Source organism: Chlorocebus sabaeus, chromosome 9, assembly GCF_047675955.1.
Source record: "Chlorocebus sabaeus isolate Y175 chromosome 9, mChlSab1.0.hap1, whole genome shotgun sequence".
NCBI classification, from domain to species: Eukaryota; Metazoa; Chordata; class Mammalia; order Primates; family Cercopithecidae; genus Chlorocebus; species Chlorocebus sabaeus.
The window spans coordinates 53,195,601-53,222,851 of NC_132912.1; the positions used below are offsets into that span (position 1 = coordinate 53,195,601).

The following is a 27,251-nucleotide window of genomic DNA, read 5'->3' on the forward strand; positions in this document are numbered from 1 at the left end:
AAAATAAAAAAGAAGGAACAAAACCTCTGAGAAATAAAGGATTATGTAAAGAGACCAGATCTATGACTCATTGGTGTCCCTGAAAGAGATGGAGAGAGTATGAGCAACTTGGGAAATACATTCCAGGATATCATTTATGAGAATTTCCCTGACCTAGCTAGAGAGACTGACATTCAAGTTCAGGAAATGCAGAGAACCCTAGTGAGATACTTCACAAGAAGATCATCCCCAAGGTGCATACTCATTAGATTCTCCAAGCTCAAAATGAAAAAAAAGAAATGTTAAAGGCAGCTAGAGGGAAAGGTCAGGTCACCTACAAAAGGAACCCCATCAGGCTGACAGTGGACCTCTCAGTAGAACCTCTACAAGCCAGGAGAGATTGGCAGCCTATCTTCAACATTCTTAATAAAAAGAAATTCCAGCTGAGAATTTCATATCCAGCCAAATTAAGCTCCAGAAGTGAATGAGGAATAAGATCCTTTTCAGACAAGCAAATGCTGAGAGATTTGTTATAACAAGACCTGCCTTACAAAAGCTCCTGAAGGAAGCACTAAATATGAAAGGGAAAGACCATACCAGCCACCGTAAAAACATACTGAAGTATGCAGACCCGTGGTACTATAAAGCAACCACACAAACAAGACTGCGTAACTACCAGCTAACATCATGATGACAAGATCAAATTTACATATATCTATACTAACCTTGAATGTAAATGGCTAAATGCCCAAATTAAAAGGCACACCATGGCAATCTGGATAAAGAATTAAGACTCATTGGTATGCTGTCTTCAAGAGACTCATCTCACATGTAATGACACTCATAGGATGAAAACAAATGGATGGAGAAAAATCTACCAAGCAAATGGAAAATGGAAAAAAATCAGGGGTTGCAATGCTAATTTCAGACAAAACAAACTTTACAAACCAACAAAGATCAAAAAACACAAAGAAGGGCATTACATAATGGTAAAGTGTTCAATTGAACAAGAAAACTTAACTATTCTAAATATTAATATTTATGCACCCAAAACAGGAGCACCCAGATTCGGCCCAAAAGCTCTTTACACTGATACGTTTAGCAGGCTCAGGATACAAAATCAATGTACAAAAATCACTAACTTCCCTATACACCAACAACAGTGAAGTCAAGAGCCAAATCAAGAATGCAATCCCATTCACAATTGCCACAAAAAGAATAAAATACCTAGGAATACTGTTAACCAGGGAAGTGAGAGATCTCTACAGTGAGAGCTACAAAACACTGCTCAAAGAAATCAGAGATGACAGGCCAGGCGTGATGGCTCACGCCTGTAATCCCAGCACTTTGGGAGGCCAAGGTAGGCGGATCATGAGGTCAGGAGATCTAGACCATCCTGGCTAACACAGTGAAACCCCATCTCCACTAAAAATACAAAAAATTAGCTGGGCGTGGTGGTGGGTGCCTGTAGTCCCAGCTACTCGGAGGCTGAGGCAGGAGAATGGTGTGAACCCAGGAGGCAGAGCCTGCAGTGAGCCAAGATCGCACCACTGCACTCCAGCCTGGGCGACAGAGCAAGATGCTGTCTCCAAAAAAAAAAAAAAAAAGAAGAAGAAAAGAAAAAGAAATCAGAGATGACACAAACAAATGAAAAAAAATCCATGCTCACATGCTCAAGGATAGGAAGAATCAATATTGTTAAAATGGTTATACTGCCCAAAGTAATTATAACTTTGATGCTATTCCTATTAAACTACCAATGACATACTTCACAGAACTAGAAGAAAATTATCTTAAAATTCACATGGAACAAAAATAAGAGCTTGAATAGAAAAGGCAATCCTAAGCAAAAACAACAAACCTGGAGATATTATGCTACCCTACTTCAAACTATACTATAGGACTCCAGTACCTAAAACAGTATGATACTGGTACAAAAACAGACACCAATGGAACAGAATAGAGAGTCCAGAAATAAGCCCACATACCTACAACTATCTGATCTTTGTAAAGCTGACAAAAACAAGCAATGGAGAAATAACTCCCTATTCAATAAATGGTGCTGGGATAACTGGTTAGCCATATGCAGGAGATTGAAGCTGAACCTTTTTTTTTTTTCGCTGTATACAAAAATTAACTCAAGATGTATTAAAGTCTTGGCCTCATGCGGTGGCTCATGCCTGTAATCCCAGCACTTTGGGAGGCCCAAGCAGGCAGATCACCTGAAGTTAGGAGTTCAAGACCAGCCTGGGAAACATGGTGAAACCCCAGTCTCTACTAAAAATACAAAAATTAGCTAGGCATGGTTGTGTACACCTGTAGTCCCAGCTATTTGGGAGGCTTAGGCCAGAGAAACAGTTGAACCTAGGAGGCAGAGTTGGCAGTGAGCCGAGATCAAGCCACCACTCTCCAGCCTGGGTGACAGAGTGAGACTCCATCACAACAACACCAACAACAGAAAAAAAAAAAAAGAAAGAAAAGAAAAGAAAGAGAGGGAGAGAGAGAGAGAGAGAAAGAAAGAAGAAAGAAAGAAAGAAAGAAAGAAAGAAAGAAAGAAAGAAAGAAAGAAAGAAAGAAAGAAAGAAAGAAAGAAAGAGAGAGAGAAAGAAACAGAAAGAAAGAAAGAAAAGAAAGAGAGAGAGAGGAAGGAAGGAAGGAAAGAAGGAAGGAAGGAAGGAAGGAAGGAAGGAAGGAAGGAAGGAAGGAAGGAAGGAAGGAAGGAAGGAAGGAAAAGGGATGGATTAAAGACTTAAATGTGAAAACTCAGGAAGATGGCTGGGAATGGTGGCTCATGCTTGTATTCCCAGCACTTTGGGAGGCTGAGGTGGGTGGATCACCTGAGGTCAGGAGTTCAAGACCAGCCTGGTCAACATGGTGAAACCCTATCTCTTCTAAAAATACTAAAAAATTAGCCAGGCATGGTGGTGGGCGCCTGTAATCCCAGCTACTCAGGAGGCTGGGGAAGGAGAATCACTTGAACCCAGGAGGCAGAGGTTGCAGTGAGCCCAGATCACGCCACTGCACTCCAGCCTGGGCGACAGAAAAAAACTCTGTCTCTAAAAAAAAAAACAAAAACAAACAAACCCTGGAAGACATCCTAAGCAATACCACTCTGGACATAGGAATGGGCCAAGATTTTATGACAAAGACACCAAAAGCAATTGCAACAAAAGCAAAAATTGACAAATGAGATCTAATTAAACTAAGAGTTTCTGCACATTGAAAGAAACTATCAACAGAATAAACAGAAAACAACAGAACAGGAGAAAAATTTTGCAAAGTATCCATTTAACAAAGGTCTAATATCTAGCATCTATAAGGAATGTATGCAAATTTAGAAGAAAAAAAATCCCATTAAAAAGTAAACAAAGGACATGAACATTTTTCAAAAGAAGACATATGTGATATTAATATGCAGTGTCAACTTAACTGGACTGAAGGATGCAAAGTATTTTTCCTGGGTGTGTCTGTGAGAATGCTGCCAAAGGAGATTAACATTTGAATCAGTGGACTGGGAGAGGCAGACCCACCCTCAATCTGGGTGGGCACCATCTAAATAGCTGCCAGCGTGGCAAGAATAAAACAAGCAGAAGAAAGTGGAAGGACTTGACTTGCTGAGTCTTCCAGCTTTCATGTTTCTCCCATACTAGATGCTCCCCGCCTTTCAACATCAGACTCCAAGTTCTTCAGCTTTTGGACTCTCGGACTTACACCAGTGTTATGCCAGCGTCTCTTGGGCCTTTTGGCCACTGCAGACAGAAGGCTGTGCTGTGAGCTTCCCTACTTTTGAGGTTTTGGGACTCGGACTGATTCACCACTGCCTTCCTTGCTCCTCAGCTTGCAGATAGCCTATCGTGGGACTTCACCTTGTGATCGTGTGAGTCAATTCTCCTAAAACCTCCCTTTCATATAGACATATATCCTATTAGTTCTGTCCCTCTAGTGAACCCTAACACAACATACACGTGGCCAACAAGTATGTAAGAAAAGGGTCAACATCCTTGATCACTAGAGAAATGCAAATCAAAACCACAATGAGATGCCATCTCACACCAGTCAGAATGGCTATTATGAAAAATAACAGATGAAGAAAAAAATAACAGACGCTGGTGAGGTTGTGGAGAAAAATGAACACTTATGCACTGGTTTGTTTGTTTGTTTTTTATTTGTTTTTTCAGACACAGTCTTGCTGTGTCACCCAGGCTGGGGTGTAGTGGTGCAGTCTTGGCTCACTGCAACCTCTGCCTCCCATGTTCAAGCAATTCTCCTGTCTCGGTCTCCCAAGTAGCTGGGATTACAGGTGTATGCCACCTCTGAGCCCAAGCTAAGCCATCATATCCGGGGTGACCTGCACGTATATGCCCAGATGGCCTGAAGCAAGTGAAGAATCACAAAAGAAATGAAAATGGCCTGTTCTTGTCTTAACTGATGAGGTTCCCCCACAAAAGAAGTGAAAATGGTCCCTACCTTAACTGGTGATACTACCTTGTGAAATTCCTTCTCATGGCTCATCCTGGCTCACCCTGGCTCAAAAGCTCCCCCACTGAGCACTTTGTGACCCCCACCCCTGCCTGCCAAGGAACAACTCCCTTGGACTGTAATTTTCCTTTGCCTACGCAAAACTTATAAAAAGGCCCCACCCCTATCTGCCTTCGCTGACTCTCTTTTTGGACTCAGCCCGCCTGCACCCAGGTGAAATAAACAGCCTTGTTGCTCACCCAAAGCCTGCTTGGTGGCCTCTTCACACGGACGCAAGTGAAAATGCACTGGTTTGTTTGTTTTTTGTCTGCTTGTTTTGTTTTTTCAGAAGCAGTCTAGATCTGTCGCCCAGGCTGGGGTGTAGTGGAACAATCTCGGCTCACTGCAACCTCTGCCTCCCTTGTTCAAGCAATTCTTCTGCCTCAGACTCCCAAGTAGCTGGGATTACAGATGTATGCCACCATGCCCAGCTAATTTTTGTGTTTTTAGTAGAGACCAGGTTTTGTCACATTAGCCAGGCTGGTCTCGACCTTGGCGACTCCTGACCTCAGTGATCTGCCCGCCCCGGCCTCCCAAAGTGCTGGGATTACAGGTGTGAACCACTGCACCCAGCCAGGAAGACTTAATATACTGTTGGTGGGAGTGTAAATTAGTTCATCCCAACCTTTTTGTCACTAGGGACCAGTTTCATGGAAGACAATTTTTTCATGGACTAGGGGTGTAGGGGAGATGGTTTTGGAATGATTCAAGCACATTACATTTATTTATTTATTTATTTATTATTTTTTGAGACAAAATCTCACTCTTGTCACCCAGGCTAGAGTACAGTGGTGCAATCTAGGCTCACTGCAATCTCTGCCTCCTGGGTTCAAGCAATTCTCCTGCCTCAGCCTCCCAGGTAATTAGGATTACAGGCACCGGCCACCACAGCTGGCTAAGTTTTGTCTTTTTAGTAGAGACGGGGTTTCATCATGTTGGCCAGGCTGGTCTCAAACTGTGATCTACCTGCCTCGGCCTCCCAAAGTTCTGGGATTATGAGCATGAGCAATGGCACCCAGCACAGGTACATTACATTTATTGTGCACTTTATTTTTATTATTATTACATTGTAATATATAATAAGTATGCACCTCACCATAAAGTAGAATCAGTGGGAGCCCGGAGCTTGTTTTCCCGCATCTAGATGGTCCCATCTGGGGATGATGGGAGATAGTGACAGATGCACACACTGCAGGGGAAGTGCATTAGATCATCAGGCATCAGATTCTCATAAGGAGCATGCAGCCTAGACCTCTCACATGTTCAGTTCACAATAAGGTTGGTGCTCCTATGAGAATCTAATGCCACCATTGATCTGACAGCAGGCAAAGCTCAGGCAGTAATGCGAGTGATGGGGAACAGTAAATACAGATGAAGCTTCGCTTGCTTGCTCACTGCTTCTACTGCTGTGTGGCCCAGTTCCTCACCAGGCCACGGACCTAGTCCATGGCCCACAGGGTTGGGGACCCCTGATCTAATGTGATAACTCTGGAAATCAGATTCTATACCCACTATTTGTTGTTGCTGCTGTTTGTTATTGTTGTTCGGTGTTTAATGAGCTTTCTGAAATAATTTTGTAGTCTGGGGCTACTCTTCAACACTCAGCCAGGCACTTTACATCTCTGCCTTAGCCTTCACTTCCTGCTTGCCTAGAGCCTCAAGGTCAGTCAGAGGTGACAGCTTTGAGCCTTCCCAGGTCTTTACTGAACATGTACGCAGCCCTACACTTGGGAGTAGCCTCACAGATTCCCGGGAATCATTCAGTTGGAATTTTCAAAGCCCTTATGGACATCTCATTCTCCTGCTTTTCTTTTAAAGCTTTTTGGTTAGCCTATCGTCTGCCCAAAATGTTATGTACAACCTCATACAAGCACCAACTTGAATAACGGCCTTTAAGTGTTTTTGACAAATACCCTAAGGAAAAAACTTTTGCATTAAGTGAGCTCTTAGGACAAATAAAGACATCCTGCCAGTGGGATATTTCTGAAAACCACCAGCCAATTCAAATGACAGTTCTCTGGGAATGAGGCTTTGAAGGAAATCGAGCCCCGTTCCTGTCTTTCCAGTGGCTGCTGGGCTATTGGTCCTCACTGTAATTATGGGCTGTTAATTTGCAAGGCTGCAGTGGAGCCAGTGAGGAGGGGATGAGAATAGAATAGGGCAAGTTAAAAATACCATATGACTTGCTGTACTTAATGAGATTTTTCAATTTGCTTATTTGTGTGTGTATATACACACACATATATATACATATACATACACACACACCCCCACACACACCCCCCACACACACATAGTGAATGGAAAATAAATCTTGGGGCCCCAAAATCACTAAGCTAAAGGGAAAAGTCAAGCTGGGACCTGCTTAGGGCAAACCTGCCTCCCATTCTATCCAAAGTCATCCCTCTGTTCACTGAGATAAATGCATATCTGATTGCTTCCTTTGCAAAGGCTAATCAGAAACTCAGAAGAATGCAACCATTTGTCTCTCACCTACCTGTGACCTGGAAGCCTTCTGGCTGCTTGAGCTGTCTGACCTTTCTTGACAGAACCAATGTATATCTTATATATATAGATTGATGTCTCATGTCTCCCTAAAATGTATAAAACCAAGCTGTGCCCTGACTACCTTGGGCACGTGTCATCAGGACCTCCTGAGGCTGTGTCACAGGTGTGCATCCTCAATCTTGGCAAAATAAGCTTTCCAAATTAAACAAGACCTTTCTCAGATATTCAGTGCTCACGTTTTGGCAACCATAAAGGGATTCTGGGTAGAGGCGCTCCTGACCTTTGACAAATCTCCTATCCGTGCTCGGTACCAGCTTGAACTATCTTTATGGCTCAAACCAATAGGACAATTTGCTGAGGCCTGGAGGCACCCCCTCCAATCACTGATCTTCCAAAATTTGATCAAGATCTAAAGTTTATTTTGCTGTACAACTCCTTTTTTGGAGTTTTACTAGCTTCCAACACAAGAAAGGCAAGTTTTTCCTGCTTTGATGACGATGAAATGCAGGTAAGTCCTTTATGGAGTTTGACCTTGCTTCCAATGGGGAAGACAAATTTGAGTTTTTTCCGCTTCTAGGATGGTGGAGAGCAGCCTTCAGCCTGAGACCTATCCCTTACCTAAAGATGGGTAACTGAATTGGGGTTTGTCTTAGCTAAAGTTAACAACCAGTTGGTTGCAATTTCTCTTTACCATTAGAGCACTCAGTAGTAGGATAAGTTGTGCCATCTTTGTTTTGCTTAATTGTTTTTGTTGTTGTTTGTTTGTTTCTGTTTTTGTTGTTGTTTCAGTCTTTTTCCCATTGGGATTGATCAGCTCTATCCGACTCCATCAAATCCAAAGGAAACTTCCTAATTATGGGGAACAAAACCTCTGAAGTGGCTAATTTGCCACAGTGTGGTGGGGGAGAAAAACAGCCAACAAAGGGAAGAAAAAAAAGAAAAAAAAGTAGGAAAGATTTTTTATTTTGATTACTTAAGGGGACTTATTTACATAACAAGGCTACCTTTTTGCTAGCCAGGCCAAACTGAAAGGGCAATGGCTGTCACCCCACACTGCAGTTCCATAGCTAAGGGCTCTGGCTTCTTTTTTACCACCACGACTGCTTTGGTGTTGTTCCTAAATCAAGCTAATTCTGGTTTGATACTTGGCACTTCTGAAATAGCAGCAATTTGTTCTAGCTGAATTATGGTAATGAGATTTAAAAAGGTTTTTTAAAAGGAGCTCAATGATTAAAAGTCAGCTTAACTAAAAGCTAACATCCAAGATGTGTGCATGTGTGTGTGTTTGTGCATGTGTGTATGTGTGTGTTCATGTGTATTTGTGCATGTGTGTGTGTTTGTGCATGTGTGTGTGCATGTGTGTATGTGTGTGTGTTCATGTGTATTTGTGCGTGTATGTGTGTTTGTGCATGTGTGTGTATGCATGTGGGTGTGTTTATGTGTGTGTGCATGTGTGTGTGTTTGTGCATGTGTGTGTGTTTGTGCATGTGTGTATGTGTGTGTATGTGTGTGTGTTTGTATTGAAAAGGCCTTCACATTTTTTTTTTTTTCTCCTAGGACCTTGTCTCTCTCTCTCTCTCTTTTTTTCTAGCTAAAGATTTTTTTTCTCAGTTGACTGAATTCTGGTTTTTTTTTTCATTTACTTCTGCTATCTCTCTCTCTCTTGCACCCTCTGCTGCATAAGGGACCTAAAATATAGTTTATAATAGCCTGACTTTCCTTCAAGAAAGCAGAGAAGGCGCCGGATGCCCTTTTGGGGAGAAACCTGTTTTTCCTCATGAAACCCCAAGAATATAAGCAGACAAGTTCATCTCAGCTCTTACGCTGCTTGCTTTTGTATTGTGTTACCTGACTTATTGACTAAAAGAGTTATTGCACCAAAGGCTTTTTCAAGGAAGAGTGTAGTTTAGACATTAGAAGTGACTTCGTTTAAAAAACTTTTTAAGTGCACTGTGAAAGCATCACATGGTCTAGCCTCATAATAATTCTCCCCTTTTGGAGACCCAGGATTCAGTGTGGGCTCTGCCCGGAGCTCAGAGATCTAGTCAAAAGATAGGTAGTTCCTATATAAATAAAACTGGTCTCCTCATACAATCCTATGACAGATTTCTCTCTTTTTTTTTTCTGAGACAGAGTTTTCACTCTTGTTGCCCAGGCTGGAGTGCACTGGCGCGATCTCGGTTCACTGCAACCTCCGCCTCCTGGGTTCAAGTGATTCTCCTGCCTTAGTCTCCTGAGCAGCTGGGACTACAGGCGCCCACCACCACACCTGGCTACTTTTTGTATTTTTAGTAGAGGCAGGGTTTCACCATATTGGGCAGGATGGTCTCGATCTCCTGACCTCATGATCCACCTGCCTCGGCCTCCCAAAGTGCTGGGATTGCAGACATGAGCCACCGTGCCCAGCTATCCTATGATAGATTTCTGTTATTTTTGTTTGATTTGTCATACCTCTTTTTTTTTTTTAGATGGAGACTCTGTCACCCAGCCTAGAGTGCAGTGACACAATCTTGGCTCAATGAAACCTCTGCCTCCCAGGTTCAAGAGATTCTCCCATCTCAGCCTCCCAAGTAGCCGGAATTACAGGCATGTGTGACCACACCTGGCTAATTTTTGTATTTTTAGTAGAAACAGGTTTTCACCATGTTGGCCAGGCTGGTCTCAAACTTCTGACCTCAGGTGATCCACCCACCTCGACCTCCCAAAGTGCTGGGATTACAGACCTGAGCCACTGCGCCTGGCTGGTCACAGGGAGGTCTCGTCTCTTTGGTGGAAGCCATTCCTGACTCCTCTCATGAAAGGGTTTCATATTGCTTTGTGGTGTTCCTGGATCCTGGAAGGAGTCGGCTTGCTCCCTGGGGCATCAGGAGGGGCTTCTCTGTAGCTTCTCTGTACCCTCCTCTGCTTCTGGCGGGGGCACCCACATCTGAACTTCCAGTGGTGCTTTTGAGCAGCTGTAGTAAGTATCCTCCCAGCTGGCTCAGGAGCCAGCCTGTTTCACAGTGCTTCTGGGATCCACCTGGTCGTCCTGGAGCCGGGGCAACCGAGGCTGCCGCCATCCCCCGCCCTGGAGCTGCCCCACACCCCTGTATATGCAATATTTGTTTACCAGTCCCTTTTGGTGTCCATCTAGGTACAGGTCTTAGTTTTTGAGCTAAAGTATCCATAATACACCGGAAGTGATAGATGTCACTTCCACATTGTATGCCAAACCTAATAAGCAGAGCAAAACTTTTCATCCAAGTGATTTGGCTAACATTTTAGGATGTTTCTAATCTCTCAGTAATACAAATATGCTACAATAAATCTCTGTGTTTATCCTTTGGGCTCCTGTGTGTACCTGTGCACACCTGGAGAATGAAGTCCTGTGAGAGGAACTGCCATCCAAAGAGGGTGTTTCAGTCTATAATACTGCCACCAACAATATGCTCGTGCTTCTGCGCTTGCGTTTGGATCAGGAGAATTTGAAAGTCATCAGGAAGCAAACGAGGCTATAAGATCCAGCTGTAGCTGGAAAGTGGCAAACGTTCCAAAGCTAAGACATTGGCTATTCCTGGGCTGTTCACAAACTGTGAGGCCAAGTCTAGATGAGATCCAGAAATATGATGAACAACTCACTTCTTTTTTAAGCAAAACACATTTTCTTCTCATTTCTGCTAAGAACAAATAGCTTCCAGCAAGATTAATAGGGGATGCAATATTTTTACAAATTATTTCTTTTTTATTAAAAAAATTTTAAGTTAAATGCTACTTAAAGATATGTTTAACCTCTGTGATACTGACTTGCTCATGAGAAGAAAGAGAGAGGGCCAGGCATCTGCCCACTACTACCCACTATCAACACGTAGGCCTGACATCAGTCGCTAAATATTCTGGGCCAGGTGCGGTGGCTCACGCCTCTAATCCCAGCACTTTGGGAGGCCAAGGCAGGCGGATCATGAGGTCAGGAGATCGAGACCATCCTGGCTAACATGGTGAAACCCTGTCTCTACTAAAAATACAAAAAATTAGCTGGGCATGGTGGCGGGCGCCTGTAGTCCCAGCTACTCAGTAGGCTGAGGCAGGAGAATTGTTTGAATCCAGGAGGCAGAGGTTGCAGTGAGCCAAGACCATGCCACTGAACTCCTGCCTGGGCAACAGAGTGAGACTCCGTCTTAAAAAAAAAAAGAGAGTGAAGAAAAACAGCGGCTTCTAGGATGACTGAGCAGTGACTCAGTCTCTCCTTGACCGGATTCTGTAACTGTCCAGCACAAATGCTTATCTGGTCTCTGCGAGAACAGGAAACAGCTCAGTGGGGGACCTGCCTTGTTAAATTCTTCATCAAACTGCTTATCTGCCCTGAGTCCTGCAACAACATCTCAAGAAAAATCCCAAAAACATGCAAAACAAGTGAGGGTCCTTCTTTACTGTGTTCTTGAAGTACTGAGGTGACTGAAAGTTATATATAGTTTCTGGGAAACACTTTTCTAGGAAACGTAGCACAGACACTAACTATTCTTCCAGAAGAGCCCCTTCCTGACATGAAAGATCTTAGCATGAGACAGAAGCATCTGATTAACCATGGGGACCTATCCAACCAGCAGCAGGGGCCCCAGTGCCAGTGTCTGCCTCAGCAGAGGAGACACGGGGGACATGCAAAGTGTTTCTGTTGAAAAATACTTCACCTAGGGTGATTATAGTTAGCAGCAATGTATTGTATATTTCAAAGCAGCTAGAAGGCTAGGTGCAGTATCCCATGCCTATAATCCCAGCATTTTTGGAGGCCCAGGCAGGCCGATCACTTGAGGTCAGGAGTTTGAGACCAGCCTGGATAGCTTGGTGAAACCCCGTCTCTACTAAAAATACAAAAAATAAAAAATAAAAAACTAGCCAGGTGTCGTGGCCTGCGCTTGTATTCCTAGCTACTCGGGAGACTGAGGCAGGAGAATTGCTTGAACCTGGGAGGCAGAGGTTGCAGTGAACAGAGATCACGCCACTGCCCTCCAGCCTGGGTGACAGAGCAAGACTGTCTCAAAACAAAAACAAAAACAAGAAAACAAAGTAGCTAGAAGAGGGGACTTGAAATGTACTCAACACATAGTAATACCAAATATTCAAGGTGATGGGCACCCTAAATACCGACTGATCACCACATATTCTGTGCATATAATAAATACTCAAATATACTCCATAAATATGTAAAATATTTTATATCAACAAGAAAACACTTTGCCTAGTGTTTCCCTCCAAATGGGAATAAATCCAGGGCTCGATGCACAGATTTCATGGTTTTTTATTGGGACTCGGGAAGGGTGGGCCGTGGTAGCAGGTGCACTCACTGTCCAAGTTTGCCCAGCCTCTCTGCTGCATGGGTGATGGCGTTTGTGACTGTGTTGGTCACTGTCTCAGTAACTTCCTTCATCTTTTTGTCCGCTGACTCTTGGGCTTTGTTTACGGCTTCGGCAATGGCTGTTGGAAAGAAAGAGGAAGAATGTCCTAGTGATCCACCCGCTGAACTTGTGTCCCCTTGAGTGGCCTGTGGGATGTGGCCATCTTAATGGATTAGTCCCTGGAGTGGCCTGACGGGACTAAGGGCAGCAGAACTCCTGGCAGAATGAATTTGAATTTGGTTTTAATTTCCCCGACAGCTTGTATTTCTTCAACTGTGAGTGAGACTGAGCATCTCATGGGTAGATTGCCTGCTTGTCCTTTTTTCTGGAAAATGCCTGCTCATGTCTTTCGGCCATTTTTATATTGGGTTGTTATATTGGATTATCATTTGTATTACAAATATTTTTTCATCAGTTTGTGATTTTTCTTTTGGCTTGGTTTATAGTTTGTTGTTGTTTTGTTTTGTTTTTTTTGGCTACAGAAAATTTCTAAGTTTTGGATTGTCGAATTTATTTAATATTTCTCTTATGGCTACTGGGTTTTTTGGTCATAGTTCTAAAGATTCTCCCCTCTCCAAGATTAGGCCAAAGTCTCTTATGTTATTACTATGTCTAAATGTTTATAATGTCTTCCCCCTCAGAACTTATATGTTGAAATCCTCAGTCCTAATGTGATGGTATTCAGAGGTGGGGCCTTTGGGAGGTTGAAATTAGCACCCACATAAAAAAGACCACAGAGAGCTAGCTCCTTCCACCATGTGAGGATACAGCTAGGCCCATCCACGAACCAGGAAGACGCCCTCACCAGATGCCAAATCTGCCAGTGCCTTGATCTTGGACTTCCCATCCTCCAGGAGTGTGAGAAATAAATTTCTGTTGTTTCTAAGTCACCCAGTTTATGGTTTGTTTTTGTTTTTGAGACAGAGTCTTGCCCTGTCACCCAGGCTGGAGTGTACTGGCGTAATCTGAGCTCACTGCAACCTCCGCCTCCCTGGTTCAAGGGAGTCTCCTGCCTCTGACTCCTGAGCAGCTGGGATTACAGGTATGTGTCACCATGCCCAGTTGATTTTTGTATTTTTAGTAGAGATGGGGTTTCACCATATTGGTCAGGCTGGTTTCGAACTCCTGAACTCTGGTAGCCCACCCGCCTTGGCCTCCAGAAGGGCTGGGATTACAGGTGTGAGCCACTGTGCCTGGCCTATGGTATTTTATAACAGCAGCCTGAGATAAGATGGTTATCTCCTAGTAAGTTAATAAATTCATTTATGTAAATTTAAGACCTTCATCTACCCAGAATCTATTCTGTTGAAACGGAATGAGATATACACATGCTTTGTGCATAGTTCTACTCATAGCTCACACACATCAATTTAATATTTAACATAGAATTTTACATGTTAATTTTTTTTTTTTTTTTAATTTTTTTTAGATGGAGTCTCACTCTGTCGCCCAGGCCGGAGTGCAGTGGCACGATCTCGGCTCACTGCAAGCTCCGCCTTCTGGGTTCACGCCATTCTCCTGCCTCAGCCTCCTGAGTAGCTGGGACTATAGGCACCCACCACCGCACCTGACTAATTTTTTGTTTTTTTAGTAGAGATGGGGTTTCACCACGTTAGCCAGGATGGTCTCAATCTCCTGACCTCATGATCCACCCGCCTTGGCCTCCCAAAGTGCTGGGATTACAGGCGTGAGCCGCCACGCCTGGCCGTGTTAAATGTTTTGTCCCAGTGTGCTGTCACATAGTCTTTTGTGACTTTGTCTTCTTATCATTCCACAGAGAGAACCATCTAGACCGTGCCCTAACGCAGTACGCTCTGTGGCCTCCGATGAGCATAGATAACTGCCAGCTGAGAGGCTCTGAAAGGCTGCGACATCAGGGGCAGAGTTTGACCTGGTCAGTCAAAGAACAGACTGGCCCAGCACCTAACTTCCCTTCCTCCCTCCCTCCTTCCCTGCCCGACCTCAGCCAGCTGTACCTTTCTCTCCAGTCTCCTTGGCATGTCCCACGACCTCCTTCACCACTTCCTCCACGGCATGAACTGAACAGAGGAGACAAGTCCAGAGTGAGGGCTCAGAGCAGGTCCACTGCCCTCCCAGTCCAGGGTGAGGGCTCAGATCAGGTCCACTGCCTTCCCAGTCCAGGGAGAGGTCTCAGAGCAGGCCCACTGCCCTTGAGTCCAGGGTGAGAGTTCAGAGCAGGCCCACTGCCCTCCCAATCCAGTGTGAGGGCTCAGAGCAGGCCCATGCCCCCCAAGTCCAGGGTAAGGACTCAGTGCTGGCTTATCCTCACAATGGACCTATACATCCCTGGACATCCACGGTGGGGCTCTGGGATGCCACCCCCAGCCAGGACAGACTGACTCACAAGAAGGACCTTCGTCCACAGCAGGTTTCATTAGGAGATGCTGGGCCCTGGCTGCCGGAAGACGAGCTCAGTGAGTCCCATGAGGGCACGGGTCCTTGAAACCCCTCGACCCTGCCCGGCCTGGAATGGCAATGAGCAGGCCATCTTGCCAGCTGAGACATGAAGCCCAGGCTGGGCCTGTGTGCCAGGTCACACTCCTTTCAGGATGTGCTGGTGCCTGCCTCGGGTCAATTTCCAAAGCCTCATCCAGTAAAACCACATCCCTCAAAGCAATTCCTCCAACAAGAGGGAATTCTCTGCCTACTTCAGGGTTTTTAAAGTGTGGGTGGTAGCGTGCTAGAACTGAAAGATTTTGGAGTCAGAAGCAATGGTTCTTACTCTAACTCTACCTTCCACCTCTGGGTTCCCTCATCTTTAGAATGGGAATTTGTTGGGATAATGAGACCCAACACCAGGTCGTGGGGTCGACAAAGTCCCACGGAGACAAAGGAATGAGAAAAAGACAGTTTGAGAGAGAAATTGGACGAGGGGGGCCATCGCACGTGTGGAGGCTGCAAAGGCCCCGAGCTCTGGGAGCCCACCTATTTATTGGTGATCTAGCAACGAAACAGGTGGTGAGGATGTGGGGGTTGAAAGTGTATCAAGTGAATGAGAAACGTATGGCTACTTGAGATAATGGGAGTGCTGGAAGCCAGGAGCCAGCAAGTCTAGCAGACATGCAAGCCCTGCCTCAGTTTCTCTCCTAACACTCAGCTTTTCTCCCAACAGGAATCATAGAAAACTCAGAGGCTAGTGAAAGGTTAAAGCAGGTGGTCCACACCAGCTGCAGAGCCAAAAACAAAATACGCGTCTGCTGCCATTTAGAAAGAGGACACAAACTCAGGCAAGACTGTTTTTCACACGACCCACGGGTGGTGCCTGGCTGGGCCCCCCACGCACAGCTGCTGACCTCTGCATACAAAATACACTTCGGGACCGGGTGCGGTGGCTCATGCCTGTAATTCCAGCACTTTGGGAGGCCAAGAGGAACGGATCACGTGAGGTCAGGAGTTTGAGACCAGCCTGGCCAACATGGCAAAACCCCATCTCTGCTAAAAATACAAAAATTAGCCGGGCATGGTGGTGGGTTCCTGTAATCCCAGCCACTCAGGAGGCTGAGGCACAAGAATCATTTGAACCCACGAGGCAGAGTTTACAGTGAGCCAAGATCGGACCACTACACTCCAGCCTGGCGGACAGAGCAAGACTACATCTCAAATACAAATACAAATACAAATAAACATGCTGTAGGGGACTTGGATGACATTGAAAATGTCCTTTTTGACTTTGAACAGATCAGACTTGGTGACTTGTTAAGAAATCTTTGAAGCTTTAAAGTTATGATAAAAATAAAAATCCATCTTCCTTTTCCTGCATAGATTATTCAGAATAGGCTGTTTTGACAAGAAAGGTTCCCCAGATTTCCAGAGGGAAGGGTCCAAGCTGCCAGTGTTCACCCAGCACCCGGACTCACGCCCTGCCCCCAGGAGACCTCCCCAGCTCTGCATCCCTCAACTCCATGCTGTCCTGGTGGGGCTGGAGACCAGGGTTCCTGAGGGGCCAAGGCCTCCCCCCAGGTCCTCACCTGCCTACTAAGATCCGCCTCCAACAGACCCAGTCTGCCCCAGATCCCCCCAGCCCAGGTAGAAAGAAGCCCCAGGTCCACACTGGCTCCCTCGGTGGCCTTCTCGGTGCGGTGGGCCAGGCCCTCAGCAGCCAGCTTCCCCAGGCCTCCCAGCATCGCGTGGCAGCAGACAGTGGCCAACTAGGATGCTGAGGACTGGCCCAACGTGCTTTTATAGCTGCCCCTGGTGCCTCTCTAGGCTCTGGGGCAACAAGCCCTTGCCCCAGCCCAGTATGAGGCTGGACAGGTGAGTCAGAGAGGGCGACAGCAGGAAGGGGCTGGGCGGAGCCACCCCAGCACTGGGGTGCAGCATCCCCTGACAGCATGAGACTTCTGTAGCCCTGTCCTAGGGACCCCGTGAAGAATAGGGGCAGTGAGCAGGGCTGAGGCTGGACAGGAGAGATCTGGACATGCCTCTTCCTTGAGGCAGAGGGCGTGAGTCCCAGCCCCCCGAGACCAAAGCTTCCCAAGCCTGGGCACGGATATGTACCTGGAGACAAGGCCCAGGATTCTAAGCCTGCTGCTCAGGGTCCCTAGTGTGGCCCAGTAAGGGGTTTGGGGGTTCTATGGGCCTGGAGACCTGGGCAGTGCTTTGGGTCACAAACACCAGTGGAGTGAGGGTGACTGTCCTCCCCATTCCTGGAGACCCTGGCTCTGCAGAGCAGTTTGCAGCCTCCATGGGATAGGTGGGGTGTTCAGGGTGGTGCCTTGCCCAAGGCAGGGGGGGGCACAGCACTGAGCAGAAGCGTAGTCACCTGGCGCCGCTCAGCTGATGCTCACTCACCCAAGAGGCTCTGTGACGTCAGCGGTGCCCTCCTATCCCCTGGCAGTCCTGGAGGAGTAGACAGAGGCCTCCACCACCACTCAGGGAGATGCTTCTAGTCCTAATTAGAATCCCCAAGAAAGCAGCTTCCCTGGCTCCTGGCACATCGCATGAGGAGTGGCAGGGCTGCTCCCTAGTCACTCATGATGGACAGAGATGCCTCAAGCCACCTGCCACATGCTGGTTCCCTTAGTCACCAGCCCAACCTGAGCCTCCGTTTCCTCATCTGTAAAATGGGGATAGCGTGCCTTCCTGGCTGTGTCACTAATCATCCCTGAGACAAAGCATGCCAGCTCCTGGTAAACACCTGTTCCCTCCACTCGTCACTGAGGTGCTGGGCGGTGCCCTTTGGCAGTGAGCTCTGACCAACCGGTGGGGTGGGCCAAGGAGTGACTGGGACATGAGGCTGCCTGGAGCCAGAGGGCTGGGGGATGTGACTTCCGCTGGCCAGGAGCCAAGGAGAGGTGTTCCCATGCTCCTACTTCTGGGGTGCAGGCCTGGGGCAGGGATCTGAGGCTCTCTCCCCAGTGCAGGCTCCCGGAGCTGCTCTCCTGGGTGTGGTGGAGCTTGATTAGTTTACTGGACTGTGGGCCCTCCCAGCCTGGGACTCGGGAGTCGAGACCCTCTTGCATGCCTGCATGGTGTTTGGGGGCTCCAGGGCTACGGCCAGTCCCCCTAGGGTGGGCAGTGGGTATCGTGGGCAGCAGGACCTCTGGGTCTCAAGGCCACGGCCCCACACATGCCATTGCTGTCTCCTTTGGGCAGGGGTGAATCGGGGCTTAAACAATTTAGAGGGGCCCTCTTTATGAAAGGGAACAATCATATGATCTTGCACATTTTTCATTTATATACGTATGAACTTCTGGACCCAGACGGGGCTGTGAAAGTCGGGGGCCTGGAGCTCGGGCGGGTCCAGATGACCCTGTCCTCCTTTGTAACAGCCAGAGTCCAGGATGTTTTGCCCAGGGCATTGGGCTGGCACTGCAGAGGGTTGGGGGGTGGGGGGACCCCTGGGACACGGCTGGTGGGAATTGTGCTAGGAAACCTCAGGGATGCTCCCCGGGCCTGTCAAAGCCCCTTCCCTGTTCCTTCTGAGGCTGTGTGTCCCCCACCCCCACAGGGGTCCTTTCTATGCCTGTTCCCCTTACAAGTGTCATCTGCCTGCTCTAGAATGGTTTCCAGACCCCACAGACCCCCTCCTCATGAGCTCCCACCCTAGGGTACTCTGCACCAGTCCCCTCTCTCAGGAGCTCACCAGCCCCAGACAGCCTGTTGTCAGAGCTCAGCCACACAGCAGGACCCTGGCCCACTGCCCAGCCCAGAGCCAGGCCCACCACAGCCTCTGGGGACAACTGCCCTTCCCCCCATCCCCTCCACATGGTCCCTGCCCATGAGACCCTGCCCTGCTAATTTAATGCACTGCCTTGGTGTGAGCACTGCGATTCTAATGACAACACGCCACGGCCCTAGACCTCCTGGGCAAGGCTGGGTCCAGACACAGATCCCGAATGCCCGCGGGGTAGAAGGCAAGAGGCCTGGGGAGGCCCAGGACCAGACATGGGCCCCAGGGCCCACTTGACCTTCCAGCTGCTGTTGCTGTGACCAGAACCCTGTCCACCCAGCCAGCCCATGGACCCCAGCAAGCCATCTGTGCCCCATAGAGGGCAGACCCCTAAGAGTGGGACCCCTTTCTAGCCAAAGAACCTGAGATAGCCCCAAATCCTCCTAACCATGATGGATCCTGGTCTGAGGGGCTGGGCTCAGGTGACTCCTGCAGGGAACTTCACCTGCCTGGATGAGGTCAAGGGTGAATTAGGTGTGGCCTGTCCCCCCACCCCATCATGGAAGAGGTTCAGCCCACAATGGCCCAAGGGGGCCACCCTTGGGCCCAGGGACCCCAGTCAGCATATCCTGAGTCAGAAGGTCAAGTCCAGCCTCAGGCAGGGAGAATCTGGCTTTGACAGGAGCAGACAAATTCTCAAGGTGGAATTTGCCCAACAAACTAGTTTGGCAAGGAACTAGCTGGCTGAATCACTGAGTCAAGGAGAGCCAGTGTTTCAAATAGCAATTTGCCAACTTAGCAATTACCAATTCTGAAAAACAATTTGTTTATTTGAAATAAATACTTAGGCTGTCTCATGTCTGAAGCCTGGTGATGCCTTGTGTGATTTAAAGGACAGACGTGATGAATGCCGAGAGTTTTGTGGCAGTCCATCCTGCCGGTGTCTTCTCCCACTTTTGTTCTGTGGATTTGAGCTCACAGTTTGTGCTGTGCCCACCGCCTGCCCCCGCTAACGAGACTCCCGGAGACTTGGCTGGCCAGTCACCAGAGGAAGAGGGGCCCGGCAGCACGCCAGCATCCACCCACCTGTGGTATCAGTCAGGCTCCTGGGGGAAGCCAGAGGACATATTCAAATGGGTACTTGAGGAAAGGGCCTGTAATCCCAGCACTTTGGGAGGCCAAGGTGGGTGGATCACCTGAGGTCAGGAGACCAGCCTAACATGGAGAAACCTCATGTCTACTAAAATAAAACACAAAATTAGCTGGGCGTGGGAGTACATGCCTGTAATCCCAGCTACTCGGGAGGCTGAGGCAGTAGAATTGCTTGAACCGAGAAGGCGGAGGTTGCAGTGATCTGAGATGGCGCTATTGCACTCCAGCCTGGGCAACAGAGTGAGGGATCTCAAATAATAATAATAATAATTATTATATTTTGAATTGTGGTAAAATATACACAAAATTTACTAACTTAATCACTTCTAAGTATACAGTTGGAACAGAGGTCAAGGAGAACCCTCAGGTTGGGTAATATATATTCACATTGCCATGCAACCGATCTCCAGAACTTTTTCATCTGACAAAACCAAAACTCTATATCCGCTAAGCAACTTCCCATTTTCTCCCTTCCCCATGTCCCTGGCAACCCCTGTTCCACTTTGTTTCTATTAGTTTGCTTACTAGATGCTTCACATAAGTGAAAGAACACAGTATTTGTCTTTTTGTAACTGGCTCATTTCACTTACCATAATGTCCTTGATGTTCATCCATGTTATAGCATGTGTTAGAATTTCCTTCCTTTTTAAGGCTGAAGAATATTTTACTGTATGTATATACCACATTTTATCAATTCATCTGCCTATGGACAATTAGGCTGTATCCATCTTTTGATGAGTATGAATACCACTGCTATAAATATCAGTGTACAAATATTTGTATGAGACCTTGCTTTCGATTATTTTGGCTATATATCCAGAAGTGGTATTGCTGGATCATTTGGTAATTCTATTTTTAATTTTTTGAGAAACTGCCTGTTCTCTGGTGAGCAGGTTTATATAAACCTACCTGCAAAGGTCAAGGAAACTGAGATACCAAAGAAAGAGGCTGACAAATGAAGTTTCTCAGAAACATACATTTAATAGGCGTTTATGAACAGGAACCAAATCAGGGATGACACCAAGACAAGATGGTGGATCCCTGCACCATTACCCCCACCTTCCTGACCAGGGCTTATACAGCATAGGGCAAGGGTAATGCGTGCTTCAGTAGGGATGTGTACGGCCAGGCACAGTGGCTCATGCCTGTAATCCCAGCACTTTGGGAGGCCGAGGTGGGCGGATCACCTGAGGTCAGGAGTTCAAGACCAGCCTGGCCAATATAGTAAAACCTTGTCTCTACTAAAAATACACAAATTAGCCAGGCATGGTGGCATGCGCCTGTAATCCCAGTTACTCGGGAAGCTGAGGCAGGAGAATTGCTTGAACCTGGGAGGTGGAGTTTGCAGTGAGTTGTGATTGTGCCACTGCAGTCCAACCTGGGAGACAGAGTGAGACTCTGTCTCAAAAAATAAAAAATAAATTTTTTAAAAAGATAAAATAGAAATCGTAGATGAATTCTTGGAAGTGGGATTAATCAGAACATGGCAGATTAGCATCCAAGATGGAATTGCTTTATTCTCATTCAAGGTTTCCCTCATTCTTCATTCTGACCATGCTGGTCACCTTGCTGTTTGTTCCTCAAACACACATCAAATGCTTTTCTGTCTGTCTTGGCAGTCATCCTGCTACCTATAATGTCAGCACTGTTTTCCATCATCCCCTCAGTCAGGTCACTGTTCCAATGTCAGCTCCCTAGAGAGGCTGTTCCTTATCATTCTACCTAAAATAGCCCCCAATCACTCTGTGTCCCTTCAGCCTGCTTCCTCTTCCTGCTATTTCGTACTACCTGAAAAAATACTTAAGTTTGAACTTCCTAGAACATAAGCTCATAAAAGCAAGAACTGTGTTCCACCTGTCCTCTCCTCTACCCCAGCACTTAGAAGAGGAACAGAGACAGCATCCAGTGAGTGTTCCTGAATCAAGTCACTGCTTGGCAGCATTCAGCACTGTGACCACAGCCTCGCCTATCTTCAACTCTTTCGCCTTTTCTTATCCTCTTCTGCTTTTCCTCTTCCCACTCTAGTAGCCACTCCTCTGGGGGCTTGTCCTTTAAATGACAATAGTCCTTACTGACCTATTTTCTGTCCACTTCATCTGTTTTTGAGACAGGGTCTCACTCTGTTGCCCAGGCTGGAGTGCAGTGACATGAACACAGGTCAGTGCAGCCTCCACCTCCTGGGCTCAAGTGATCTTCCTGCCTCAGCCTGCCATGCCATGTAACTGGGGCCACAGGCATGTACCACCACGTCCAGCTAATTTCTTGATTTTTTTTTTTTTTTTTGGTAGAAATGGGTCTCACTTTATTGCCCAGTCTGGTCTTGAACTCCTACACTCCAGCAATCCTCGCAACTTGACCTCCCAAAGTGCTGGGATTACACCATGAGATACTGTACCTGGCCTTATTTTTTCTTTTCTTAAGATACAGGGTTTCACTATCTGGCCCAGGCTGGTCTCAACTGCTGAGTTCAAATAATTCCCCCACCTCAGCCTACCAAGTAGCTAGGGCTAAAGGCATGAAATCACCATGCTTGGCTTGTCCAATTTCATTCTACACACTCTCTCTCAGTATTTAAAGAGCTGCTGTTGCTCTTCATTCCGCAGCTCTACGTCAGATTCATGTATACTAGTCATATATACTAGAATACATGTATTCTAGTCCTGTACATCCAAATGATGACTAGATGCTGCTGGCTCTGCTCTCTCAAAGTCACACTGAGCTTAGCCCATCTACAACTCTCCCTTTTCCAATCCGGCTTTCCCTCCTGCATCACCTATCTCTCTACATCTGGAACCATCAGCAGCTGCCTTCGTAAGGTACCTCAGTCTGGCATTCGGAAGACAACCCTCTCTTGCCAGAGCCACTTGGTCTTGGGTAGCAAAAGCCATATGCAATCTAAATCAAGTTTTCAATCACGAGAAATCACAGTCCTTCTTTTCCCTTTCTACTATACTCCAGTGTGCCTTTCTTTCCTTTCTCAATTTTAATAAGCAAATTGTACCACCCTCTTATTCTGAGATGCTCCTTTTTAAAAGCTGTAGATCACATTAATGGACGTGTTTACTGCTGGGAATATTTTCCATGTGCAATGATCTGTAACCCTTTTTTTTTTTTTTTTTTTTTTTTGAGACGGAGTCTTGCTCTGTTGCCCAGGCTGGAATGCAGTGGCATGATCTCTGCTCACTGCAAGCTCCGCCTCCCAGGTTCACACCATTCTCCTGCCTCAGCCTCCTAAGTAGCTGGGACTACAGGCGCCCACCACCATGCCCTGCTAATTTTTTGCATTTTTAATAGAGACGGGGTTTCATTGTGTTAGCCAGGATGGTTTCGATCTCCTAACCTTGTGATCAGCCTGCCTTGGCCTCCCAAAGTGCTGGGATTACAGGTGTGAGCCACTGTGCCCAACCAATCTGTAACCCTCTTATCTCAACTAGCTGCACTTTATTAGTTCACATCCAGTTCAATTTATAAATTAAGAGAGGTGCCATGGGCTGGCCATGGTGGCTCACGCCTGTAATCCTAGCACTTTGGGAGGCTGAGGCAGGCAGATCATGAGGTCAGGAATTCCAGACCATCCTGGCTAACATTGTGAATGTAGAAACCCCATCTCTACTAAAAATACAAAAAATTAGCCAAGCGTGGTGGCAGGCACCTGTAGTCCCAGCTACTTGAGAGGCTGAGGCAGGAGAATGGCGTGAATCTGGGAGGTGGAGCTTCCAATGAGCCGAGATCGTGCCACTGCACTCCAGCCTGGGCAACAGAGCGAAATACGATCAAAAAAAAAAAAAAAAAAAAAAAAAGAGGTGCCATGTGTACAAAAATCAACGTGTATTTATGAACTTTTTTTCAAATATATTTTCACACATCTTATCTAAATACATAATACAGAAGCCTGTGTGACTTGGGCAATGTGGCCCAGGAGGGCCTGAAACTAACACATCCACTTCAGCAAAAGGACATAAAATATCTCTTATAGTCAGAAAAATCAACTTTTTGTGTATTTACTTAGTTTACAAAATGTACTGAAAATGCTATTATTAGCTGAATTTGTGATTTCCTTTTGAATTTCTGAGTTATTCTTATTTATTTTCCCTATTTTGTTTTTGCACCAAGGAGACTGCAGTCAAATAAAATTAAACAGATACTACATGCGCTCGTTGGGGCAGCCGTACTGCAGCAGTAGGTTGATGCACTCCTGGCTTGAGGCCTGCCGGGTGTAGGCCAGCGCTGTGTTCCCGTGGGAATCTCAGGTCATGATGTCCACCCCATACCAGATCAGGAGCTGAGCCAGGACCACATTCCCCTTGCGGCAGGCCAGATGGAGCACCGTGCAGCTGTCTCTCTCCCCACAGGTCTCATTCACCTCCTCCTGGGAGCCATGTGCCAGCAGCAGGACGGCTGTCCGCAGGTCCTCATTGGGATGGCCTGCAGCAGGTGCTGGCTCAGGGACAGCTCCGTGTAGGGTAGTGGGGCCAGGAAGAGCTTCTGTTCATATTTGGAACGGATCCACCACTCCTTCTCTTCCCTTGTGGAGTCTACTAATGGTTTTGTCTGCCCCTGGCTGCTCTCTTGCCAGACGCTGTTGGCTAGGTCATTGCCAATATATGACACAACCTTCATGAGCTCAACTGGCCAGTCATCTAGGTCCAGAGATCGGACTCGGGAAAGGTGGGTGCCAAGATTACGGTGGATCCCTGAGCATTCAATACACTTGAAGACTCCCAAGTTCAAACTGGCCCAGTTAGGATTCTGGGTCTCACAGTCCACACAGTGGGAGTTCCCACACATGTTTTGGATGGACTGCAGGGTCATGGCCTCACGCTGGCTCATCAGCCGGAACTTGCTTTTGCTGCTCTTGCATGACTGCAGGCTGGCCAGGATCTGGCTCTCGATGGCTTAGACCCAGGCATCCCGCTCCTCATACATCGTGGCTTCAAAGTGCCACGTTTGGCCAGTGAGGGACACAATGATAAAGTTTTCTTCTTGTTCTTCAGCAGTGCTGGACAGGCCATCATCTTTCAAGCTATTGGTGCTTTTCTTCCTTCGGTGTTTGTTTTTGTTGGCATGAAGAGAGGGGGGTGGGTTGAGCTTGGGGCTGGTGGTGCTGGAGATATTGGGGCTGGAGCATACAGAGTCACCCAGCCCAGTGTCTGAATTGGCTGACATACGTAGACTGTTCATGTCCTTGGATAGGCCATTGCTTTTAGAGCTGGAAATGGGCGCACAGGCCAATGTGGCTAGGGGTGGCCTCTTTCCTGGGACTTCGATGGTAGATGTCTGAAGGTCAATCTCTTTTTTGTGAATATTCTTCATATAATCACCTAAGCTTGAATAATAGGTGAGCACGCCATTGTCACAGAGGGTGACATATTTCTTTTTCCATTTCTTTAGCTATTTCCCACTTAGCTTTAAGAGCATGCCCTGTTTAATGGGGATGGCTCTGCCGCTCCCGATGGTGTCAGCATGGCTCTCCTGGGCTTTGTTCTCTTTGTCTGGGTCACTCCCTTTCTCAGATGTAAACAGCTTGGACCAGCGCTTGGACTGCTTTTGAACGGGCGTGGGTGTGTCAGCAGTGGGAGGAACATTGACCTGAAGGTCCTCCTGGCTGGTGCTGGGAGTCGATGGAATGCAGGAGGAATCGTTACTAAAACTCCCACCTCCATTTCTTGTCTGGGTAATGTGCACGGTGGAAACCTGTGTGGAACAGAAGGAGGAATGGCTTCGAGAATTGGGTAGTGACTTGCAGGGTCCTATAGACAGCTCACAATTACCTTTTAGAAAGATACATTTTCTGGGCCAGGCTTGGTGGCTCACACCTGTAATTCCAGCACTTTGGGAGGCCAAGGCGGGTGGAACACAAGGTCAGGAGTTCAAGACCATCCTGGCCAACATGGTGAAACCCTGTCTTTACTAAAAAAAAGAAAAGAAAAAAAACAATTAGCTGGACACGGTGGCATATTCCTGTAATCCCAGCTACTTGGGAGGTTGAGGCAGGAGAATTGCTTGAACAGGGATCTGGGAAGCAGAGCCTGCAGTGAGCCGAGATTGCATTATATTACTCCAGTCTGGGCTACAGAGAGAGACTCTGTTTAAAAAAAAAAAAAAAAAAAGGCCGGGTGCAGTGGCTCACGCCTGTAATCCCAGCACTTTGGGAGGCCAAGGCGGGTGGATCACGAGGTCAGGAGATCGAGACCATCCTGGCTAACACGGTGAAACCCCGTCTCTACTAAAAATACAAAAAAAAAACTAGCCGGGCGAGGTGGCAGCGCCTGTAGTCCCAGCTACTCCGGAGGCTGAGGCAGGAGAATGGCGGGAACCCGGGAGGCGGAGCTTGCAGTGAGCGGAGATGGCGCCACCGCACTCCAGCCTGGGCGACAGAGCGAGACTCCGTCTCAAAAAAAAAAAAAAAAAAAAAAAAAAAAAAAAAAAAAAGATACATTTTCTATTATTTGGATAACATATTCACTCATACTAGCTCACTAACTAAACAGAACTGCAGGATCAGTTCTTATTCCAGCACATTCTTTTTATAACACTTAAGATGGCTAAATGCAACATGAAATGGGGAAGATTTTAAAACAGATGCCTTTGATTTCAGCATGAAACAGATACAAGTGTATGATGAAAATACAACCGCAATAAAAGTGCCACTTAACATAAACGAGTATAACTGTTCATCAAATATGCTCAAAGATCCATCTGCATCTCTATAAAACAAGAATGTGCATTACTTCAAAAACTGTTAATATCTTAGTATAACATTTGTTTATAAAATAATGCCTCCTGTGTGCTTTGGTGTTTACCAAAGCAGTTTTTACGAATTCTTCTGGATCCTGACTTGCAGAGGATTTCCTGACTTCTTCTTCCTCAGCACTTCATGTCCTGTACTGTGAAGTCTTTTATATGATAACCAGTCAGAAAATGCCTGTAAGTATTGACTCTCCCTAACAGGCAATGGCAATAAACCAAATACATTTTCACTCTTCTAACCACACATTGAAACACAAGAATGTTTTACAAAGCAGTAGTGATGAACTTTAACAAATGTAAACGTGATTCAGATTTCCTAGCTTCTTTTCTCTTTAGTTCTCTATAGTACACTCTCGTGACGTATTGATGTATTTTCTGTTGTTTGAATTAAAAACTCATCTGCCTTTTTAAGAGGCTAGTCTTTGATGAACTTTAAACTTTGTAAAAACTAATGCATTTTGCCTGTGTGATAAACCAGTGGTTCTCCAAATGGGCTCTGTGGACCTCTTGGGATCCTCAATACCCTTTCCAGAAGGCCTAAGAGGTCAAAACTGTTCTTTTTTTTTTTTTTTTTTTTTTTTTTTGAGACCAAGTTTCACTCTTGTTGCCCAGGCTGGAGTGCAATGGCACGATCTCGGCTCACGGCAACCTTCGCCTCTCGGGTTCAAGTGATTCTCCTACCTCAGCCTCCCGAGTAGCAGGGATTACAAGTGCCTGCTATCATGCCAGCTAAATTTTGTATTTTTAGTAGAGATGTGGTTTCACCATGTTGTCCAGGCTGGTATTGAACTCCTGACCTCAGGTTATCTGCTCACCTCGGCTTTCCAAAGTGCTGGGATTAC

General features: G+C 46.6%; 1 protein-coding gene across 1 annotated transcript in view; it reads right to left on the reverse strand.

Moving 5' to 3' along the window:
* Positions 1 to 21,772: 21,772 nt before the first annotated feature.
* LOC103215858 (arf-GAP with GTPase, ANK repeat and PH domain-containing protein 11-like) overlaps positions 21,773 to 27,251 on the reverse strand; it is a 43,375-nt gene continuing 37,896 nt past the window's right edge. Inside the window, 3 exon segments of the mRNA XM_073019005.1 lie at positions 21,773 to 24,081; positions 24,084 to 25,353; positions 26,294 to 26,366. Of these exon segments, the coding sequence (XP_072875106.1) occupies positions 23,804 to 24,081; positions 24,084 to 25,353; positions 26,294 to 26,366 (1,621 nt within the window). The 3' untranslated portion in view covers positions 21,773 to 23,803.